Source organism: Anarhichas minor, unplaced genomic scaffold (genome assembly GCF_050575085.1).
Source record: "Anarhichas minor isolate MPS153535 unplaced genomic scaffold, ASM5057508v1 ptg000058l, whole genome shotgun sequence".
Taxonomy (NCBI): Eukaryota; Metazoa; Chordata; class Actinopteri; order Perciformes; family Anarhichadidae; genus Anarhichas; species Anarhichas minor.
This window is the reverse complement of record NW_027466504.1, coordinates 11,009,424-11,033,415: the sequence shown is the minus strand read 5'-3', so window position 1 is coordinate 11,033,415 and position 23,992 is coordinate 11,009,424. Positions and strand designations below refer to the sequence as shown.

Here is a 23,992-nt window from a genome sequence, read left to right as displayed (position 1 = left end):
CCGGCTGAGTGGATTAATGCGCTGCATTAAAGAGGTGTCAGGAAGATAAATGTGTGTTTTTGCTTGGCCAGAGCCCTTGGGCACCTTTGGCAAAATGGCTCTTTCTGCACTGCAGGCCGTCTGTCAGTCACAGCTACACCTTTCTTCAAGTATTTCTTGTGATGGACTGTTTGCTAACAAGGTCAGCGACCCTGCTGTGTTGGTGATTTAGTTTTTTTTGAGACGTTTCAGCACAATGCGAGGGTCAGAGGAGGAAAAGGGTCAAGACACCTGCGCATTGGGTAGCTTATGTGGATTAGGCTGAACTCCCCTTTACAACTGATAATTCCAAATGCAAGTCGCACCCCAGCCGAAGGGCTCTTCATTTAATTTAAGGACCGTCTAACCCGTCCGTTCTGACTTTGCCACCAAACTGAGCCATCTTATTATGAGCACAAATCCCTGAAACAACCCATATCATCCTGTTTAACAAGGGTGATTTAGCATCCCTCAGCTCTGTCCCTCCTTCACTTTCATGACAAACTCGTCCAAGATCCCCTGCATTGCTGCAGACATCCAAACACTGCAATCCCCGCCACCCAGAGAGAGAAAGAGAGAGAAAGAGAGAGAGAAGCTGGGGGTGTGGAAGATACAGAAGCAGGATTATTACAGTATTTGTCTCCTACTGAGGCCTTTCATTGCAGATAATGGGGGTGGGGAGTTGGGGCATGCACTAGGGAGAAATGGGGTGGTTGTGAGTGTGTGAAAGAAAAAAAGGGGGAAAGCCATTCTGCAGCGTGCAGGACGGCTGCAGATATGAAAGCAATGTGAGGAGAGCGGGAGATACCTCGATAAACCCTCGCTCCCCTGCTTGTCTCGCTTCATCTGGATGAAATCAGTGACAAACAGACACCCACCAGGAGGCACATTTGAATATGAACACGGTGATCACTGGAGGGGAATCACGCTGTCGCACAGGTAACTTGCTCTCCACTCGACCGTGCTTGTGTGAGCAGCTCACACATTCAGCGGCAAATTCAGTCAGAGCAACACTAAAAACACTACATTATTTTCACTCCTTTTTTGAGTTAAATAGAGTTTTTTTTTGTCATTACTGTATGAGTGAACTCTAGTGCGAAATAGTTTGGACTTCTTTCTCTCAACCGAAAGCAAAGAGGGAGACAGTAAGAAGCACAGAGGTAAGTTAAGGTCATCTTGTGTTATCCAACGTACAGCAAGCCTTCGCCTGGAAAATGTGTGAGCCATTGAACAATATTTATCACAGATATAACGCAAATAGAAACAGTACCACAGACGTGTAACATAGATAAAGATATTCAGCATTTCTGTCCTCCAAGAGGTCACAAGATAAACCTGAGAGGTGGCTACGTGGTTTACAGGACAGGAAAGAATAGAGAACCTAAACACCTGCTACACAAAGCTATGTCTTTTTCTGACTGTTCTCTAATCATGGCTTGGTTCTTGTGAAAAACATCATACTTTTGCCTTTTTAGAACTATAAACATGATCATATTGAGTCAGTGTGGGAGGGAAAAATCCAAATTTGGTGGAACAACTCATTAAATCAGATTTTCATGATTTATTTTTTTTTTACTCACTTTTAATATAGATATTGGAATCTGCCTCAAAAGTGCAGCTCAAATCTTATCTGAATCTAGTCAGTTTGAGACTCGAGATAAAGTGTTGCAAAATGTCATTTATGGGAATTTTGCACATTATTATTTCATATGAAATTGTAGCAATCACATTATGCAAATGTCTTTATTTTATTGATTGTTTTTTATTATGTTGTTTATTACAACTGAAAGTTGCCCAAGGTGAGTGAGTAGCCTGCAGGGTAAATCATAGTTTTACTATCCACTTTCCTTTTGGTGGATCAGACTCGTATTTTAAAGATGCAGTGGGGAACATTTCCTCTCTTGAAGTGGAAAAACCTCTTTCTCTCACACACACACAGGCAGATGTACTCACCCTGACCCCCATGAAGCGGTCTCTAAGTACAATCCAGGACAGCAGGAAGACGAAGGCCTTGTTACAACAGAAGAGCGCCGACACGTCTGTTGTGTTGATCTTCCTGAGGGCCTGCAGGTACAGGTAGTTGGTGAGGATCCACAGCAGGCCAAAGGGAGCTACCTTGGTGAAAAACACCTTGGGTGTGAGCCCGTCGTCCCCGAAAAACCTACAGCACTCCCTGTGCAGAGACATGATGCAGAGCAGCGTCGGAATATTGAAAAATGGGGTACAACTAATTTAAGAGTTGATAAATGTTATTTGCGATCTGGGACTTTAATCAATATTTATGAACACAAACAGCTCTGTCTGAACAAATGATACCAGAGAGACCAGAGACTCGAATCAGTGGTGAGTGTGTGAAGTCATCCCCGTTTTAACGTCTAAATATTGAACATTGCTCCACAGTGCATTTGGGACCGAGAGAAATTAGTAAATATTTACGAACACAATTGAATCTGCCACAAGGCGATAAAGTTTAATATTTCTGAGCTGTTTCCATTAATGAAATTAAACGATTTATTGTGTTTACATAGGATTTGTCTTTTAATATATTATATACATATGCAAATGTTGCATATGCTCATTCTAACTAGACATACTTTGGAAGCAGAACTGTAACTGTAACGACAAACAGTCAGCCTGGTGACATTTTGTTATCTTGAAGAAGCGATGGAACTGGTCGTATACTTTTCAGTGGATATCGTCTCTAATTTCCAACTCAAGTCTGGACTTGATTCCTGTCTAGAAGAGTGTTTAACTACACAAGAAGCTGTCGGCTTTCAAGTGTGTCAAATCAAAAGTATCGGTATCAAAATACTTGAAAGTGATGCTGTCGACTCTGTTGTTGTGAAATGTTCTAATCAATAAGACTTTGAGCAGCATCACTCTGGTGTGATGCCAAGAAAAATACGTCATAATGTAACATTGATGTATTTTCGCCCCTTTGTGCCAAAGTAGCACAGCGTTTTTGACTGTGCGCCTGAGTTTCACCGTTTACTCTGAAAGCTGCTGGCTCTGGGAAAGTGATGAAGCAGCAATAGCTGCAGGAGTGGCAGGAAGCACATTTGTAAGAGTCCTTGCTGGATACTGAGGAGCAGCACTATTATGAATCAAGTCCAGAGGGCTGAGTCAGCACTACACACTGCCTGATTCGGCGGCAATCACATTAAAGTCTGTCATCATTTCATTACAGACACTGGATACGCCACCTTTGTGGTTTGTTTCTGCTGTACTCGTAATCTGCATTGATTTTAGAAAGACTCCCAGCTCTACAGCTGTGCTGTGGAAGCTGATTTGAAACCATCTAGCAGCTCATAAAGTCAACATACACTTTTAAAGACACTGCATTCCAAATCAAAATATTTCAAGTTAGCATGTCGGACTCTGGTGGACCTCATTTGTATTTGGTTTCTTTGGTATTGAGCAAATTAAAATCAGCAATAGAAGTGATGGCATGTCTTTGCCTTTACTCTGGTCTCCGTTTTATTGTAAAGAGACAGGACGACTATTACAAATGTCAACTCTTGGTCTCTATTTCTCATTGTCTAAGATTCACCAGCAGGTGCAATTTGAATAAAAACAAAGGAAACGGAGTGCTTGGTATTCGGAGCACATCAGCTCCGGCCGAGGAGTGTGAGCTCCAGATCCTTGCGTAAGCCCTCCAAGAGTCAGAGCCACATCACAGAAGTGCATCACAAGTGCAGAGCCAATTCCCCCCCCCGGCTCACCCGCCCACCACACCTTCCAAATACTTCCACCCTCTTTGGCTCTTTGTGCCAAAGTAGCACAGCAGGTTGCGGCGATAAGACTTTTTTTTTCTGAAGATCCCGATGAATGGACTGTTTCAAGTGTGAAAACACCGCTAACACAATTTCATACTTTCTGTTTGCTGCAGCAGCATAACTGGAGGTGGCATAGGAACCGGATATTCCAAATGAGGTAAATGGTGGTGCTGTGTTGGAAGTCAAATGTAAACAGGGAGTGATTGTGCATAAATAACCAGGCAGCAAACATGGAAGGTAAACACCTCTGTTCGTTCAGTGAGATCATCAATTATAAGACTGACGTTAAGTAGCTGGCCTGTCTTGCGACCCTTTCTGAGGCTCTTGACCCCGTGTTTAGAACAGCGGCATTCACAGCAAGTCTTTTCAACAATCTCCACAGAATGTGTCTGAGCATTTCAGCTGCATCTGTACGAAGAAGACTAGTTTTTTGTCATCAACTTTCCAGAAAATGATTTCTAATGACTGCGTTGGATTCTGGTCTACTGAGGCTGTTGCTGATGGGGAAATTGCTTTCTTTTCCAGTATGTGGAATAGTATGATAAAGTCGGTGCATCATCGGTGAGTGTTTTATAGAAAACAATTCCCTTTGACTGCGGTTGTTGACACAGTTGATAGTTTCCTCTTCGTCATTTCTGTTGTAGCTGCAGAATAAATATTTGTGTGTTGTGCGTATTTGGCTTGTCAGGCCTTAACAATAAGAAGAACTTTTAGCAATGAATCTTTGTTTTACTTGTGTACAGTGTTTTAGTGTGGATAAGAAGTAGACCCCTATGCAACGATAAGCGTGTTATTTTCCCCCTAATAGTGGTACATTGATGCATTGTCAGCATGACGACTACGCAACATTGTTCAGGACGCTGACATTCAGTTGTGCTGTTGCATTTGATTGCTGTTGATCCCAACCTAAATGAAATGTCTGTTTCATTTTAGTGTTTTCCAACTAAGGAACATGGCAGAAACCAGACCCTTACTTCAAGTTTTGGAAAAAGTCAGCCATGCTTTTATTACATCACGCCTCGACTACCGTAACACCTTGTTCACCTTATTAATCTTTACACCAACTGGTCCAGGAGCAGCGAGGCTTGTTGACAAAACCCAAACGTATACTGCACACAAACACAGTTTCACCTACTCTCAACTGGCCCCCTTATGAGTTTTATGATTGATTTTGAAATTGTTCTTTTGAAATACAGGATATTGCAAAGTCAGAAACCTTAAAGGAACAGCCTCCCACAACATCTCAGAGAAGCCAAATCAAATCCCCTGTAGTATTTTGACTTGCTCGCTTGCATGCAGCGAGAGTCTTCTTACCTGAACCTCTGTCTGGCCGTCTGCCTCTCTGGACTCTTGCACAGATGGCCGATGTAGTAGAGCGGGAAGAAGAGGCAGTTCCAGGAGGTGGCGAACCAGGTGAGGGTGAAGGGGGCGTCGAACTGCTTAAAGGTGAGCTTGGCCAGCTGGGTGGACCCGGCCCAGGAGGAGCACACGCATATCACCATGGCCACCCCCCACAGGGCCTTCCGCACCTGTACGGTCGTCACTCTGATGCAGCAGTGGAGCTTCCGCTTGCTGGAGCCGGACTCCACTCCGGCCGTACCGCCAGCCGACTGTGCTTCTGTGGGGCCCACCACATTCTCCTTGGGGTGGTCTTCTCCTAAACATGAACACATACATGATAGATTGAACACACTGACAGTTTGTTCTATGATCAGGAATGTTTTATTTTAGATTTCTTCAGAAGAGGGAATTGTGCTTTAGAGTTCCCACATCAAACAAAACTCTTTTCTGTGTGTGAATGACTTCAGGTCACCCTGTTTTCTGGCTAAAGATAGCTTCTTCCACAGTTTAATTGAACTTGAAGGTAATCAATCAGACATCCGAGTTAAAAATGTGGTGATCAAGTGTGACAGGCTGCAGCCAAACAGAGGACAGAAGAGGGCAGATCTGATATCCAATCCAAGGCGACCTCTTCTCCACCTCGTGAGTTACAATGACGTGTGTGTGTGGGTGTGCTTTTGTGTGTGCGCGTGCCCCACAGTGCCCAAAGGCACACACAGCACTGCTTAGCTTTGCTATTGCTCCCGTCACAACCTGATAGCCTCCATACATCTTCAGTAATGTGTGAATTGAGGCAAAGTGTTGACGTGCTGTTTTCTGTCCCACTCACACCCACTCCTGTGCGTCAAAGCTGATTCACTTACCTCGAGTCATTGAACTTACTTATGGATACTGTGTTTATTGTGTCCTCCAAACAATGCAGTTATAACTGTATAATCCTGTGCCGAGGCATAGAAGCTAAGAAGCTCAAGCACAACCTAACAACAGAGATATTATTCATTCATACAGCAGATCGTCATTCTCTCAGCCTCCCTCTATCTAACAATGACATTGTGTATAAACGATTCTTCAACATATCTTCGCTAAGACTGTAGCGAACATCCACGGAAGGATGACAAACCTGAAATGTCAATGACACAATCTGAACTAATAAGCTCTCTCCAGAGACTGCTCTCAGGACACTATATGTCACTTAGTGGTTGAAATCTCAATTTACAACGTGCCTGGACATACTCAGAGGTTGAGTCCACCATGGTTTATGACTCTGACGTTTTTTTTTACGAGCATCTACATATCCGAGGTACACAGAGACCCATCCAATTGTGACTAAACGACTTAAAGAAACTGATTTGTGACGCAACATGTACTTTAACTGCTATGTTATGCTGAGCTAACATTCATTTCCATTCGTTTATTATGCATATAGGTACACATGTATATCTAGATAGGTCTGTCTGGGTCATGATAACAATGTCTTTCTATGTTGTTTAATTCATTCTGTATGTAATTGATCATGTTTTATTCAGTGACCTATATCAACTGTTTGGTACCTTTCTGCAGCAGTCCTGTACACATTGAGAAGAACTCTGTAGCAACCCTGAGATTAAGATTTAATTGATTATTATCAAATCTTGAAGTTTTCCCTATTTATCTCAAATTGGGTGGCGTCCTAAATTTAATTTTGTGTTAAATTCTGTTAGTTAAACTAATGGTGTCTTATGGCGTAAGTTGAGTACCATCATTCTTTTATACTAATGTATGGGTATATAAATCATAATTGAATTATTAATAATCATTACATATCTTGATATTAATTCATTCTTATTTATTAAATCTACCAGCAACAACGCTACAAGACTATAAATAATTGTATTTGTATTCAAGCCAAACAGAGCCTCCAGCTATACTTTCACCACAGAGAACAAAACTACAAATCACAACTTTCCAATCAGCGAAGTGAGGGGACCACACGGGAAACCACCTCGTATATCAGCCCTGTTTCATAACGGCTGCATAACATGCACCATGCGCCTTCTGTAGCTTCCCGCCTTCCAACAAAACAGAGGGATCTCCCTAATGGTGCTTCCAGAGGTAATGATGTGCCGCAGGGAGTCTTTTGCCGATTCATCTCCACTGTACACTGCTGGCTGGAATACAGAACGCACTTCAAAAAGATAACATAAATCTAACTTAAGTTGGGGTTTTACTGTGAAAGTTGTTATTGTATGGCATGAACAGGACACTGAACTCATATTATTTTAGTTGGCTGTGTTAGTTTATCATATAGCTAACACTGATGAAACTGTCTGCCTTCATGTTATTGAGATCAGTCAAAGGGACACCTATATCTTCTTTATAAGCAGCTTGCTACATATTTTACAGAAAAGCTGTATCCATCACGCCCAATGAGACGACTCATTCTTCCTGGAAGAGCAGCTTCTGACCTTGCCGGGGGGCCACAGATTAACATCCCCGATGCCTATCGCCTCCCATGCTAATGCCCCGGCTTCCCCCGGCTCTCTGCTGAATGCGCAACAGATTTTTATTTCTATTCATCTACTGTGAAAATGTGATGCAATTAAGATGAAATTGTGCTGCATTATTTGCGTATCCTGAACAATGCCTCCTGCTCCTGAGAAAGAAATAAAAAAAGCAATTGACAGCTCTTACATTCCTGCGGCAAATTTGGCAGCAATGAAAGTTGATTCAAGATCATTGAATCTGTTCTTGCGATGAAATGATGAATCAGCAAGGACCAAAAGAAAAGAGCCAGACGCACATGGATGGGAGTTAAGTTTCTCTATTCTGAGCTACAAGCCTCTTTGTCTTGTTGTGAAGGTCATGTCTTGTTTACGCCGCCCAGTTTTTGTCCTTCCTGGGCCTCCGTCCCACATCCCGTGGCCCTGGCCGCTGCTCCATACTGCAGCACAGTTTAATCTTCCAAATGCAGTGATGGGCCAAGCCAATCAGCCCCCAGAGTGGCCCTGGGGCCCAGCCAAGCATTTCCAGCGCTGGCCCATGTGAACACACTGAGTGAAGTGTCATGACAACATTAAGGGTCCTGTCACACCTCAAATACGCTGTTACCGTAATACTCCGAAGATAATATGTTATCAATGTTATTAAATGAAACACGGTTGCATAAATTATTAATTAGAGCTTCTATGATTTAATGCTGAGGCGTCATTCGTTTGTTACCCAGTGACTTGATGGTAATGCACTTGTCTCTTGAGCCTGACGGTGACTAATGATACTGTATCAACCTTGAAAGCCGTCGATGACCAATATGGAGCATTGCTGAACTCATCAGTGTGAGCTGGGTCAGTAGAGTGGCTGTGTGAGATAGAAAGGCTCCTCCGCTAACGACATTTGAAGCCATTACTACCATAATTGAAACACCTGGAAAGAGTCTCCTTCTTTAACTGCTAAATGATTAACTGAAAGCTCTTAACCCTTATCGGTTTGTAATCAAATGTCAACTGTCAAGGTCAGACACGACTGCGGTAAAAAGCAGGAACCTTTGGTTTGATTAAGTGTATTTGTTTTATATCTAATAATTAATCTCAGCATTTCACACGCTAAAACAGATAAGGATTAGGTGTAATTGCAGATTACTGTATTAACTGAGATGCTCAATTCAACACAAAATTTAAATATCTCTGCTCATTCAACACAATCTATGTCCAGATGTGCTTAACTGAACCTAACAGGCATCTGCAAAATCACTGGAGACAGGAAGAAAGTGTTTGGCATCCTTGTAGGTCCAGATTTGGATCCAATCTGACAGATGTATAGACGTCTTCTACTCCTGAAATGCTTCCATCTCAACCACTCAGCCTATCAGGTAGAGGCGGTCTCAAGCAAAGAGAACGGGTTAAAAGAAAGTTTTTATGATACTTAAAGCATTTATGGAAAGAAAAGGATAACATTTCAGCGCTGCTGGGTCTTTGTCACAGTGAACTGTACAATACTTTTTCCTTAATTAACATTTTTAGGAGGAAAATCCACTTCACCTTTCTTCACCTGTGTGTAAATCTGTTGACAAAGCAGTCCATTTACCACTATAGGCACAGTAAATCAATCTTTAGCTTATTTGTTCATTTGTCTGCCTCTAGTGTTTTAGTACCCTGAGCACCTCGTACGGAGAGTATTTAATATACATTCTACTTCCAGTAGGGTCGAAGTACTCCGATTGGTGTTTGGATTTATCCAGACTGTTTTCCAGTTTTTTCTCCCATCTCAGTGAATGCTTCCCTGCTTCCCGACCAGCCTCGTTCCCACTCACGTTCTCCTCCCTCCCCCCTGCAGACTCTGCAGTGCAGATCTCTCCTGCTGATAGCTGCAAATCCCAAACGTGCCAGCGGAGCCCTGCCTGACTGCCTTTTCTCACACTTCACAAAGCCATGACAGGACAGGAAAGTCCAGCTATGTCTCTCTGTAGCTCCCTGAACAGGCCTCTCTCTCTGCCCCAGCAGCAGTGACGATAGCAGGCAGCAGTGACGATAGTGCCAGCCAGGCGTGCGTTGGTTCGCCGCCGCGGCCGTACAACTGTCGGGGCTGCTTCTCTGGGACCTCGAGTTAGAGACACCGAAGTAAGAGAAGTTTGTCTGTTTGTCTGTTTGGCGACACCTCCGTGGGAGTAAGAGTGCACTGCAGCGCTCTGCCTCAGTGATTCAAGAGGGTAAACAGATCAATCACCGATACACACTTCAGAGGAACCCTTCTCCTTGTCTTACTGTCTCTTGGGTCTCTGATGGTGATGAATATGAATTAACTGGTGCAACTTCCTCGTTCTGTCATGTTCATAATCAAACATTATACCCTGCTGTACATAACATCAACCATACGTTTATTTTTAGGTGTAATAATCTAGATTTAAAAAAATTAAAGAGCTTCTTTGCACAAATGTAGGATATAAATAAGAAAACGCCTGTTCATCTTTGGCTGTCGCACGACATCAATCAGTGCATCAGTACTCTATAAAAATAACTCCTTCAATCACATGTTGACCAACGCGGTTTGTCATTTCTGACATGTCAAAGTCTGAGCCTTACTGTTTATAAAGCAAGACCAGTTCTGGATATGTAAAGCAAGCTATAAACTACAAACGTCACACTACAGAAGGATGGGACTTTTATCCTGTCAGGTCAGACAGACAGGCTGAAGACAGACAGGCAGCAGTCACTGTCTTTGTAATGTCTAAGTCTGACAGACAGTGGGAGTCTGTGATACTTGGCTGTGACAGCTTGGTCAGGCCAAGCTGACAGTTAGAGGCCTTTCAACTCACCAGAGCAGGCTCATCTGACAAGACTGTCTCGCTCAATAACACAACAGAGAGTCAGGCCGCCAACACCCCCCGCTGCGTCAACCAGCTGATAGGTGGGACCACATGGGCGGAGGGGACAAAGGCCCAGGAGGGCAGACAAGGACGGGCCGACTGTTACTGATCCCACTCTCCCTAATTCCCGACCAGTTTCTCCTTCAACCTCAGAGGACGACGGAGCAACTTCCTTTACCGAGTTGCAAACTTGTTGTTTGTCACTGCCCTGACCTGCCCAGCTGGTTCAACAGATGCTCGCGATACAGGTCAATGCTGCGGCCCTCCGACGCCTCATTGGCTAGTGACACGACAAAACACTGGTGCAAGCAGGCCAGCGTGTGTTTGTGTGTGTGTGTCCATGCACTGTGTGTTACAGCAGAGCAATAGTAATTACTCACTTTTGGTAGCGGGTACACTGCCCAAGAGTACGTCCCACAGTCCTGAAGCGTTCCTCCCTCCCTCCATCTTGCAGTCCGTTACAATAGTGACTGTAGCGTGATGGACCTGCAGTTTAACAGACTGGCAAGACTCCCGGCACTTTCCGACACAAATCAATATTTAAAAGATTTGGCCACAGCGTCCCTGTTGAAGTAACGGATAGACAACCACCGCAGGTGTACACTCTGAGTGTCTGCACAAACAGCGGTTTTACTCCCTTCCTGCACCCCGAGGCCACTGATAACACATGAAGTCCATCAGACGTACATGATGCTGACTTTGGACTTCACTATTTCCAGATACAGTTCAACCTTCCCATTACATCGCTGCTGTAAAATGACCCTTACAGTTGACTGATACGTTTTTTTAACGGCATCAGAAGAATAAGTTTGTCCAACAAGATTTAGATGGAGTGAACTGCCAACTACGTTATTTTTAAAGATTAAGGAAACACACGGCATGCATTTTTACTGACTCACACTGGTCACAATTACAAGAAAGTTCTGTAGGGATGGTGTAAATATTTTGTTATTTCAGGTTTGTGATAATTAGCCCTATAGATCCACCACAAGTGTACCATCTGGTCTACTGGCTGCATTACATATTTAGAGAGGATAGGCAGCTGTCCTGCATCCTAAAGAAATCTTTCGGATCAACTCCCTCAATTCAGGATTAGAGTTTAGAGCTTCCTCTTTACACATTTTGCCAGAGGATGTTGCTCAAAGATGAAACACTACGACACTGTTGCAGAAGGCACTTTCTTGTATGAAATACAAATGAGATGTGTGCGGCAAGGAAGTCGTGGCGGCAAACCTCAAATGAACTTATACGATGAATTGATTTAGCGCATAACATCAATCCATCTGCTCAGCTAAATCTCATTCATTACAATGAAACTGGTGGCTTTCTCTGCACGCACACTCTACATTACATAAACCAGAGCAAAAGCTTGGCCTCACAACAAAATAAAAGCCCTGTCACAGTGTATTCATTGCACACTTATCAAGTAAGAAAGCCCCGTTTCACTTGCTTTTAAAATGATTTTAAAAGCGTTACTCCTCCGACTACCCACAAAGTCAACTCCAATTACAGCCAGAGGATTAAAGTGAGACGTCACATTTTAAGGAGCTTCAACAGGAAATCTTCAAAAATTCACAGCTGCTTCTGGGGATCTTTTAACACCACTGCTGCAGGTTAAACACGTATGTACGTCTGTTTGACCTTTGTTTTCATCTCCATACTGGGGGTTTTACTGTTCACACAGGCCTGAATTTACATTTACATACAAATAGGACGCAGGCAAACGAGATTGAGATGCAAGTTTCTATTTATGTCCCTTGTGAGTACGCTTGAAGGAAACATGTCATGTTATTTTTGTGTTATTTTTGCTCTCCCCCCCCCCCCCCCCCAAATTGACAAAATCATTCATGTCTTAAAGTGGTAATCTCCCTCGCCCAGTGGTGAATGCTGCTGCTGCTCTTTTGCTAAATGCACATATTTTATTAATAAGATGACTATGAATCATGCACTGTGCACTAACAGCGGGGCAGACGGGACAAATCGACTGACTTTACATCCATCACTTCAAGCAATATCCACACAAAGCAACAAGTCTCATACTTAACATTGCTACATTTCTCAACACATCTTTAAAATCTTTAAGCACACAGAATATAGCAAACTGCGTGACTGTCCAGAATAGCATGATAATCCATCTCACTGGGAAACACTGAAGATCCAATTTGATGCTAAATGAGTTCATTATCTGCACATTTCATCCTCTACTTCTGAGTGTGAACCGTCATAATTTGCTATCAATCGATTGATGTGTGGTCAAGTTGCATGGGGCCCTGGAGAGAAGTTCAGCTCGCTCATAACAGAAGCTGGTAGAATAGGACTAGCTTCCTCGGGGACGTATGTACTCTCAATCAGTTTTCAAAGACGCCTGTTCTGTTTCCAAGCGTGTAATGAAATTAAAGAGATTAAAGGGATTTTTATGAATTTCCCTGCCTATCACGACACAACACAGATATTCCCCAAAGACATATTTAAAGAGAAGTCAACAGGTGTCAACCATGGGCCGTTGGTTGGGTGGATTCATCACAAGAGCACATATAAGAAGAGATAAATACTGCGGATGAAGACAGTGAATCTTTGGTCACAAAACAAAAGCATTAAGGGAACACAGGACGACTCTGGGATGTGCTCAAAATTCCACCACTAAGTCTGATGTCAAAATTGATTGGTGGCGGTTCCACCTTTCCCTCAAAGCGCAAAGCCTGGCTGCATCTGACTTGATAGTTCCAGAAGAGATGTTACGAATGTAGAAAAAAAATACAATTCCATGTTCAAATCAGTGAAAAAAACACACCACCAGATTAGACTGCTGAATTTGGTTTTGCAGCTGACTATGACGCAACATTTCCTCAATCTTGTTGTTTCTTGTATTGTGGCACACTAATACTCTGTGCCACTGTGGATGTTAACTGGACACGAATAACAGAAGAAAACAGAGAGACCACTGAAGATTGACGCTAAAAAATGTAACTCTTTGACAGTTGGTTATTAGTGATGGGAACAGAGGTTTTGGAGCCATGGTTACATAAACAGCGGAGTCTTTAAAAAATCTGTGTCTTGATCCGCTGTGGCCCCCCTGCGATTCCCTCCTCCTTCAAAGCAGCTGCTGAAATGGGGAGCCGTACATTCGCATCACAAACCCTACAGCTTTGACTCCCTTCAACAATTTACAATACTATCAACCACAACACACACATTTACAATCCTTTCTCTATCCTCAGCTCTTGATAATTCTTAATATAGAAGCTTAAATAACAGCCTGCCATCGCAGCTTTTCTGAAAATAAAATATTTTGAGCTGACATATGCACTAATAAGCTTAACATCATTGGTTACCCAGCAGCAGTGATTATTCTGAGGTTATCCAGAATGCCTTAAAGTGAGTGAATATGCAACACAGTTTTAACAGCTGGCATATGGTTAGTTAATTCCATTTCTGCAGTGTCCATATGAAACTGCGGGAAGATTCCTCATTCACATTCTAGCAGCTGGTCGAGTCATAAATTATGAATAATGAAGTATTTTCATATATTTTCACATTAGTAAAACTGTTGTGAACTCTCAAACAATAGGAGGTAGCGTTAAGCTTCACTGACAAGTCTTAGTCAGCAAGATCTGGGTAAGTTTTGACTCCCAAAACTACTGCAGCAGAGCAGAAGTATTGCTTTTGTCTTCGTAATTCACTTTTGTATTAAATACGATTTGAAAACAGCTTGTTTTCAGCAGCTGCACTGACATTTTGGCAAATTACCTCTTCTTGCTGTGGTGTCACAAGTTGACTGGTTGCCAACAGTGTTTATTCAAGCACTACTTTACTGCACTGCACAAAGTACAGCGACCTGCAGTGTAACATTTAGCTGATCAAACCAAATCATTTTTATTTGGAAGTCATCACAACCTCTTCAGACTACTTTCTTGCACCATGACATGCATGTCATTTTATAAATGTTTGTAGGATTAAAACACACATTCACATATGAATGTGTGTTTTAATCCTACAAACATTTATAAAATAATAAAAGTTATAGAGACAAGAATATGCAAATAATGCAAATTGATCAATTAATTTAAATCCTTTTTTTCCTTAAGTTGCCTGAGATATGGATTACTTCTGATGCAAAGCGCTAGAATGCTGTGAAATCAGCAGCCAATTCAGTGTTGACTCTGTTCTTATGCCAAACACTGAGACATCCACTAGTCCTCTGTGCTGAGGGGGGGGGGATTAAAGAATGCATAACATGCTTCTTTGCACAAGCATGAGGCTGAGGACATCGTTGTTACGAATGACACTATGCGTGTTCAAGATGTCAAGACAGGTGATTCAGCAACACACACACACACACACACACACGGAGTCAGAGAGGAGTAGTGCCTTAATGATGTCAGCGAGACATGTTGTAAAGGTGCTCCTGCAGATCAGAGGGACTCTCAGACAAGGCAGGGAGACCTGATGTAAGACTGATAATGAAGCCACTAAAGGCAGACTGAAGACCATTAACATGTTTACTGGTGGTTCATGTCTCATCTGCTCTGACATGATGTTCTGGTATTCCAGCTGTGACTCTTGCAGCCATGGGTGGAGGGAGTGTGAGGGGGAATCCCTGCTGCAATAACAACTTAAGATCCTCCCTATGGACCAGTAAATTTAGCACAGTGTTCATCAGCCCGGCATGAGCCCCCCCCCCCCCCAATTTTTTTAAAAAAAATCGATGCGTCGTAATTCGGTAACAGTAATAGTAATTCGGACAATGCCGGTCTATTACAGGCTACATTTGGGGTTTTTCAGCAACATCACGCGATGAAGGAAAATCATAAATAAATAATGTGATGCATTTGACGACTTCTATGCAGAAAATTGATTAGGATGCTGTCCGATGTCAAATTGTTTGCAGAGCTGTTGCATCATAGGTTTAACGGTAAGTTGCGCGCTTGATTGATTCCCGTGTTGTTGTTTTTATCTCGCTCGCAGTAAGATTTTCTAAAGTTGACCCGTGTCATAAATTAGATAGGGGGGGGGGGGGGGGGGTAAGCCTTGAGAGGAAAATATTCCGGCAGGAATCCTCTCTCCGTCAAATCAACAGAAGGACGCTTCTAAATTTAGAGTATTCTGTGTAAAGACATTACAGGCTGCATAACAGACAACACATGCACCAGCCCCGGGTTTGCGGGGCTGCAGATGTTCTAAATGATATGAACTCTCCCTACCTTCCACTTTGGTGAGGGTGAGCACCGGACTGTTGCAGGCGGACAGCGGGGCAACCCTTGCGGAGTGTTTCTTCATGACGATGAGCTCGGATGGGCTGAGCTCTAAACCGCTTCGACTACATCCCTGAAGCTGATTTGGTGCAGACACCAGACCACTTGATGGGACCCTTGATGTTCCTAGAGCCGGTCTCCTGCTCTCTGTCCCCCCGCATCCATCCAACTCCCCTCTTGAAGATGTTTTTTTTTTTTTGTCCTACCTCTGTCGTATCCCCCCACCCCCCTTCCTCCACTTGCCTTCCCCTCCTCAAATCTGCTGTATTCAGTGCGTCCTGACTGGTCTCTCCTCACGTACAGTTTGGCAATTGCTGCAATTCGCCAACGTCACACATCCACCAGTCCCCCTTACAGTATCACCACCACCTCCCACCTCCCACCAACCCCTCCGTCCCGAGGCAGGTGTGCCCGGCTGTCCGAGCCCCCGTGGCTGTGGTCCCGCCTGGGCAGCGTGCAGGCACAGACTCTGTGACAGATATGATGGAAGCAATGCAGTACGGTGTGTGTATGTGTGGGGCGGTAGAGGTAGTTAAATAAATTATTATGAAACGAACTAATCCTTTATTTGATCAAGGTACCGTGTGGAATCTCCAAAATTAACACTAACTTAGGGTCCCTAGTTTTTTTTTTTATGCTAATGAATTTTGGTTTATGGCTTTTTTTTTACACCCAGCTGAACAGAACAGCTTTTATTTTAGTTGTTTTAAACACTACAGTTATGAACATAATAGAATATTTTATTTCACCTGTTCCCACTCATTAACGTTAACCGTTTTGCAGCGCGGTTCGCGAGCAGGACTATGTCCGCTATTTCAATCGAGCTCCTTTCCTCCGATTAATTTGCAAACAAGTCGAGAAACAGTAGAAACAGTAGGAGGAACTAAGTCAAAACAGTTGTTGTAGTCGAGCAGATGATGGTGAAACGGTTCCCCTGCACAAGCCACACGCTTCGGTGAGTTAACGCAGGTTTGACGGTTGTATTTCGCTGGTTTTGAGACGTCACCTCTTCGTTGGGTTCGCAACAAAGTTATGTCCACTTAAAGCCATTCTAGCATTTTAAAGTGGTTTGCGAATGTCAAGAGTCGAAAGAGAAATGTGTATGTTTAAAATGTACGTTTCTTAGAACTATGCACCATGTTACTAAAAGAGAAAAAACGTGGATTTCTTCTAATTTGTAGTTCTTATGTTTTACTAATACTGCTATTAGAGTGTGTCAAAATGCTTGAGTTAACTGTGTTTGCACAAAAAACCTACAACTTTGCCTTACTGAGAGAGTAATTTGTGTAGGTTTAATGTTTATTGTGTATATTATTGCTTACTCAATATTGGGTAAGCTGAATTATACTTTTCTGTCTGATATTTGTATATGCTTAGTATATTTTGTAAGAACAACTTAAATTCTAATATTATTCGAAAATGGTGTCATTTAAACTAGAGCGTAACTATTATTATTTTCAATATGTTTTTATAAGTTTTTGCATTGAGTCAGGGCATACTTTAATGATGTTATATTATTGAGTATGATACAACATAAGAGAAACATTCATGAAATATCAAGCAGTTCAGGGACTATTAGCCTGTTTGTAATTGCAGGTCGGGTCTTTTATTGGAGGTCCAGTGAGGAAGATACTCAGAAATTGTGAAGAATAATTAACGTGTGGTTTACAGAGTTAAAGACAAGCTTCTGAAAATGTCTTCACGGTCAAGTAAAACTTAATTATCCCACCAGGGTAAATTTGGTTGCAGCCAGGTATATATTCTTTATGAAAACATAATGACATAATGCAATAATCTTTACAAGTCACAGGAGCAAACACTACAAAGGCGAAATCACTTCAAATTAAGTGCAAAAAACGTCTGAATGCAGAATGCTTTACGTGCATTGTTCACATTCAGGCTACTAATTGGTGTTTAAACAACAGATACATTGTATCTTTTTGTCCTCTGAGCAGGAACGGTGTATCCACAGCCTGAAGGTAGTAGCTCGAACTCAGGGCAGTCCAATATGTCCTTGGCCTTCCTTTAGGACCTGCCACAGCTGACTTAGCCCAATAACTTTGCTGGCCACTTTGACAAGCTGGCCAAGCCTATTGGCCAAATTCAGGTTCGCAAAGCACACCCACAATACAGAAAGACGGAACAGACTCAATCAAATTCTTCTGTTGAACAGAGTCAACATAGCAGTGCACACATTGAAAGAGTTAATTTTTCTCAAGGAGTACGGGTGTTGTTGAACCTTTTTAGAAATTGCATGTACCTTTTAGTTTGGTTTCAAACACAGTACCGAAAACTTGTGATTTTCCACCAAGTAAATTTTATTCCTCTCAATATCTGTCAGTTTTGGGTCGGGTGCCGACTTCCTAAATTCAATGATCATGTCCTTGGTTTTTGACACATGACACAAACTCGTGGACTACTGGCGCATGAGTTTGTTCATCTCCTCCAGGAGGCTTGATATAACAGAATCATCGGCTTTATAATGTGTCTGGTCGGCTATTTACTTTGACAGCTGTTTGTGCAAATAATATAAAGGAGGGGAGACAGGACACCTCCTTGAGTTGAACCAGTGGAAGAGTGAAGCTTGGTGGTGTCCTTTCTAACAAGCTTCGCTCTTCCACACATTCGGACTGGTCTGTCAAAAAGTCTAGAATCCATCCAGTGACGTTAGGGTCAAGATTCAAATCGAAAATCAGTTTCTCTGCAAGCAGATATAGTTGGATAGTATTTTTTGCCCAGTTGGGTGTTTTGTTTTTAACAAAGAGGATATGGACATTAAATGCAGATTTGAAATGGGATTTATAATACAAAAAGAAAGTTGAATTGAATGAAGGTCAGTAGGGAGATAAAAAAGAAAAATGCAACTTCAAATTTAAGTCCATTTATAGTGAATATTTACCTCATATTATCATTCGCATTTTATTTTCATTACCATGATAAAAGTATGTAAGATTAACATGACAACGACTGAATTACTCTACTGTGTACCATGTCTGTGTGTGTGTACTCTAATCGTCAGGTTTTGCAATTTAGTGCAAATCGACGCATAAAGATTAGAGATGCACCCGTCCTGCTTTTTCTGTCCTACAGACTGTCCTGTAACTCAAAATACATCTCTTCTATTGTTGTGCTTTACTTCACTACTGCCATGATCAGACTCTACATTAGTACCTAAGCTGTTCAGAGTTTCCTGTCGGCTATGGTTCGTTGAGTGATTGAGACCTAAGTCCCAGCTGACTGACTGACCTGAGTCACAGTCCTGATCGCTTTCACTTTCACATCACCCTTTACATGTCCTGTCTCTGACTTTGCCAAAGTCATCCCAGTCCCAATTGTACTGGTAAGTGTTGACGTTGGCAACACATTGCCTCTTGACTCTTGTCTGTCAGGTCTTTCTAACAACCGCAGAAATTGGTTTTGAAACCTGAAGTGACAATTTAAAGCTTCACATCGAGCTTCATAATACTTTTTAAACTGAGAGCTGTCCAGCTCACTTTGTGGTAGAAGACATTGGGCCTGAAATCCTCTCTCTGTGTCTTTAATATGTCATTCTGCATGTCACTTGTGTTTTACACCTGAGGAGCCGTCGTACACAAACACATGATCCATCGGAGGATAGAAGACCGCTGTCGGTGTTGCAAATTGAACTGCTCAGTATTGATCTGCGAATGCCTGTGCTGTCCCTGTGACCCTACATCAATGTCTTTAAAGACATACATGCGAGTGTGTCTGTCTGCATGTGCGTGTGTGTGTAAAAACAGCTGAATGTGAGCATGCCTAAAGGAAGCTGCACTGAATAATTCACTGCTTAGACTCTACCTCACACTCAAGCCCTGCCTAACTAGGACAGGAAGCTCTAAAAAGACTCTGCCCACACCCACTCTGGCGTCCCTCAGCAACCAAATCCACTGGATACGTTACTATTTTCCATTGCTTCCCACTCCTGTGTTTGGCTTTGAAAAGGGTAAATGTCAAGAACAGTGGATTTCAGCTAATTGATGAAGTGCAAGAGCTCACTTTGAACAAACTAAAAGAGCAGCCCAGGGTGTTTGATGGATAAACAGTATAAACACGTCACCGATTTGAATTTTATTGTGTGTCTTGGTGAACATGTCACGTTTTTTTCTGTCTGTGTGTGTGAGTGAGTCCCATTTGGGCACAGCAGCTGCCACTTGAAACAAATGTCAATGTTCAGCTTATATGGTCAGAAGATTCAGTTGGAGTGCGCATGCTATTATTGATAGAAAAGACAGGGGGGTGGAAATAGGTGGAGCGGGTGAGATCATTAAAAGATCCCAGTCAGTGACTCATATACTTTTATCTGTGACACGGAGGAGGATCAAACCAGTCCATGCTCTGTGACGCCACATGACGACTCTCTCTTTCTAACACACGTACTGTATATGAATAGGGATAAGCGTGTGTGAGCAATAAAGAAGTGTAAAAAGGTCGCCGCATCGGCACAGCCTTTTGCATCCGTATTTCTACCCAGAGACCGATGGAAGTAGATCCGAGAGGCGATAACTCTTCTATGCACAGACAGAGGGATGTACTAGTGCGCTCCGAAGAGAAGCTTTTCTTCAATGTTTATTCATGCCGAATATTGAGTGAGTGACATTAGCTGTTTTCCAGGTCAAACGTTCTTTAACTGCACCAATCAGTGCTGCTATTATGTTCCTACTGATGGTCGAAATCAACCAAAATTAGAGATGGAGTTCTGGAACATGAGGGGATACGGCATTCGGAACAATGTTGCTGTTGGGTACCTATGGAGGAAAATTAGGCGGCTATATACAAAAGAGACAGATACATTATGAAAATGTTTCCTCGTAGCCAGCAAAAAGGCTATAACAAGACATACAGTATGTATGAGGCTGATCCTCCAGGGAAACAGTAATGGCTTAGTATTGCTCAGGAAATGTTCTTTTGGGCAATTTCACCTTTATTGGATGGCTGAGAAAAGCAGACTGGAAACCGGGAGAGACAGGGGTATGACAAGGTGAACAAGGGTCACCACACCTGCTGAAATTGAACCGGTGACATTGCAGTTCGTGCTGTTACCATTCGGCCATCAGGACATTACTAAGGGAATTACTTTTGATAGAAACTGGGAATATGGATCTTTTGTATGAAACAAGAAGCATAAAACGAATATATAACTGTATATATGGAATAATAGGAAATGAGTGTATCAAGTTCAAGTTACCACTATGTTGCTGTTACATATTGTTGTTTGAAAATCTGAAAATCGATGCTGTATGCTCACAATTACTCACAAGCCACTCAAAACCTTGTGATGGCGCTAGAAGACATGTCAGAGGATCACTAAAGTCAAAAGGATTTATCCTTTTTATCCTGGACACGTTTTTTTTCCCAATCCATCTCATAGAGATATTCTACTGGATACGTGAAAACGTTAACCTGCTAGTGGTGCTAGACGGAAAGTTATGTTTAATGGATAACAATATTGCAAAAAAAAAATAGACTGTGTAAGAATGTGCACTCTTGATTTAATTCTAACACCAACTTCGTCCGGGGATACAGCCTGGATAGTTCCATCTACCTGATGCATTATTTCATTTGTTCACCCCTTTTCACATTCACAAATCAGCTCTTTGCTGTAATCCTACAGAGCCGGATGGAAAGGAGGACAATGAGGTCATCTGAAATCTATTCTATTGATTAAGCATAAAAGTGCTTCAGCTGCAAATCAGACTACACAAAGCATTTGAACGTGGAAGATGGTTGACTTTGAGTGCTAAAAGGTGTGTGTAAGAGTAAATGATTTATTGCAGTCTGATATAATTTAACCAATACTGCCAATGTGAGTAAACAGGCCCCGCTTAGTTTGTGTACAGCAGCTTTTTGGTACAGACTGTCTGCGCTGTAGCAGTTGCCTCTTTGCCAAAACATTAACATATTTGTTATTGGCATTTCATATCCAATGAAACGACTAATCCTGATTTAAGAGAAATCAATTCCTCGTCTAATACCAATAACATCTACTCAATGTGATCCTTACTCAGCTAATAAAGAGGTTTGGAGACACTTGCACTCCTGGCCAAGACTTCATGAGAGCAGAACATGCCTGCCCATAAAGGAGGTGGTGTAATTCCTGGTATAATTTATCTGGGAGTTACAAATATCATCAACGTATTTACCTTGAAACATTGAATATGTTAAAATGCTGCTATGCTATTAGCCGTGCTAACAGTGTGGCTCCAGGGATGGCAATGTCGCTGAGTTTTTCAGCCCATTCATGTTCCCCAGAGGATGGAATCCACAGACTTTGATGATCCCCAGACTTTTCTTCTTGTACCACCATGATGGTGACTTTTAAATGTCTAGTGAAACGTCTAGACAACTATGGGATGGACTCATATACTGTATATAAGAGGTGGACTTAGTCACCGTGACGTTATCTATCGGTTTGTAGACTGAATAAGACCAAAGGTCTTTCAATAACGTTCTAGTTTTTCTAAACTTTTCCCAGCTTTAAAATCAACAGATATTATCAAGTTTCGCAGTATGAGTAAAGCAGATGAGGTTATGTACACAGAAAATGAAATGGGTCAATCAATTTTAATATTACTATGAATATTAATGGTGCGGTGATTATAATTCATATCAAATATTGACAGCATCCTCTTTTCAGTCAACTAAAAAGAGGATTTCAGTGTTTGCTTCTTTCTGAAAAAATAATATGTGAATTTCTAATCTTCTCTGAAGCATCTCTTCCTCCACTGTTCCAGCCCAGGTCACTTCTGGCTCCTTCTTAGCATGGGAAACAGGTAGCGGGACTGTAAACATCAGAGCTGAGGGTTCATTACGGAAGTGAAGGGGAGTCTGTCTCGCTGTCCTCACACTTAATAACTCCCCAGGCGTGAGAAAGGATAAGGGGGGGGGTAGGTGACATGGAGTCCTAAATAACAGCTTGAAAGGTCAACCAGAAAGGTCAAATCAAATGAACTTTCCCTCTTCCTCGGCCTAACACATCTTCAGAGCAGACACAACTCATCTGTGGAGGTAGGCGGCTGTCAAGGTACTGCATCCAACAGCAGTTTATTGGATTAATGGCCTTGGCGGGTTCCCCTGAGGTGTAGGAGGGAGAACATAGTTGCCAAAACATTCCCCCCATTTTAGTTACATTACAGAGCTACATGGTGGCCAACACTTACATTGATCTTTCACTTACGTGTGTAACCTTACACTCTAAAAATGCTGCGATACTGTGACTGATGCCAAAACTGCGATAATCATAATAGTGGATCATTAACGTATAATGGAGGCGGATGTTTCCACATAAGAGTCACTCATCACAAGGATTTTTAATTTATCTTTTGCAAAGCACCCCCCTGTTGTCTGGGGGTAAATTAATACCTTCCTGCATTATTGTAATATAAATTCACTCCATGACAAGAGCAGCATGAAGTTATATTTGATGAGATGTTACGAACGTTGATAGTCTCCCCTATGAGACGTTCTAGTGATGTTGTTGTTGTCCGCAGTGGTTGGCAATGCATGATGAACACTGGAAAAACAAACAGACCATCATTCCATTAAAGAAACAGTGAACAGTGGAACAAACTATATTTTTATGTCTTTGTTGTCAGTCTGAAGATGCTACAAGATTAACAAAATTGTTGGATGTCATCAGTACACATAGATTACTTTAGGGCTTTAACCAACCATTATTTTAATTATTCATTCTTATGACTTTCTCAAGTAATGGATTACTCATTTGGTCTATAAAATAATGAAAATATTCAAGTTTATATATATACAGTATATGTATATATATATATATATTTACATGTCTTGTTTTTTCAGAAGAACAGTCCAAAACCCAGGGCAAAATATTCACATTCCAGAAGCTGGCACCCTTATTATTATTGTTTCAACTCTCCATAGCATACTCTTCCACGTGATATGCCCGCTGCCACTAACACAAATAAAAAGTCTGACTGGGAACTTGTGTTAGAGAAGTGTAAATGAGTCGGAGAGCTTGTAATCTCACCCACAAAACACAGAGCTGTCCAGGAGGAAGACTGAACGTATAATCAAGTAATGTGGGACTTCCTCTTAATTACAACCACAGCTAATAAAGTCCAGCAGCATCTATTAGATGCTGTCAAGTTGTAGTACCAAGTGATATCCCTTATAATCACTCTCTACCCCTATGGCCCACGCTTAATCATGAGGAGTGAGTCTCTCCATTAAATTTATATCCCACTAGAGGAATCGACCCCCGTGCGGCACATTTCTAC

General features: G+C 42.1%; 1 protein-coding gene across 2 annotated transcripts in view; it reads right to left on the bottom strand.

Moving 5' to 3' along the window:
- Positions 1 to 23,992, bottom strand: part of slc35f3b (solute carrier family 35 member F3b) — a 44,078-nt gene that overhangs the window by 4,915 nt on the left and 15,171 nt on the right. Inside the window, exons 1-3 of one of the 2 annotated variants that reach the window (XM_076077390.1) lie at positions 15,675 to 15,894; positions 5,109 to 5,451; positions 1,972 to 2,191 (exon numbers count right to left, since the gene is read on the bottom strand). In XM_076077390.1, the coding sequence (XP_075933505.1) occupies positions 1,972 to 2,191; positions 5,109 to 5,451; positions 15,675 to 15,750 (639 nt within the window). In that variant the 5' untranslated portion in view covers positions 15,751 to 15,894. Of the gene's footprint in view, positions 1 to 1,971; positions 2,192 to 5,108; positions 5,452 to 15,674; positions 15,895 to 23,992 lie in introns of those variants that run through there. The other variant, XM_076077389.1, reaches the window with a different exon arrangement.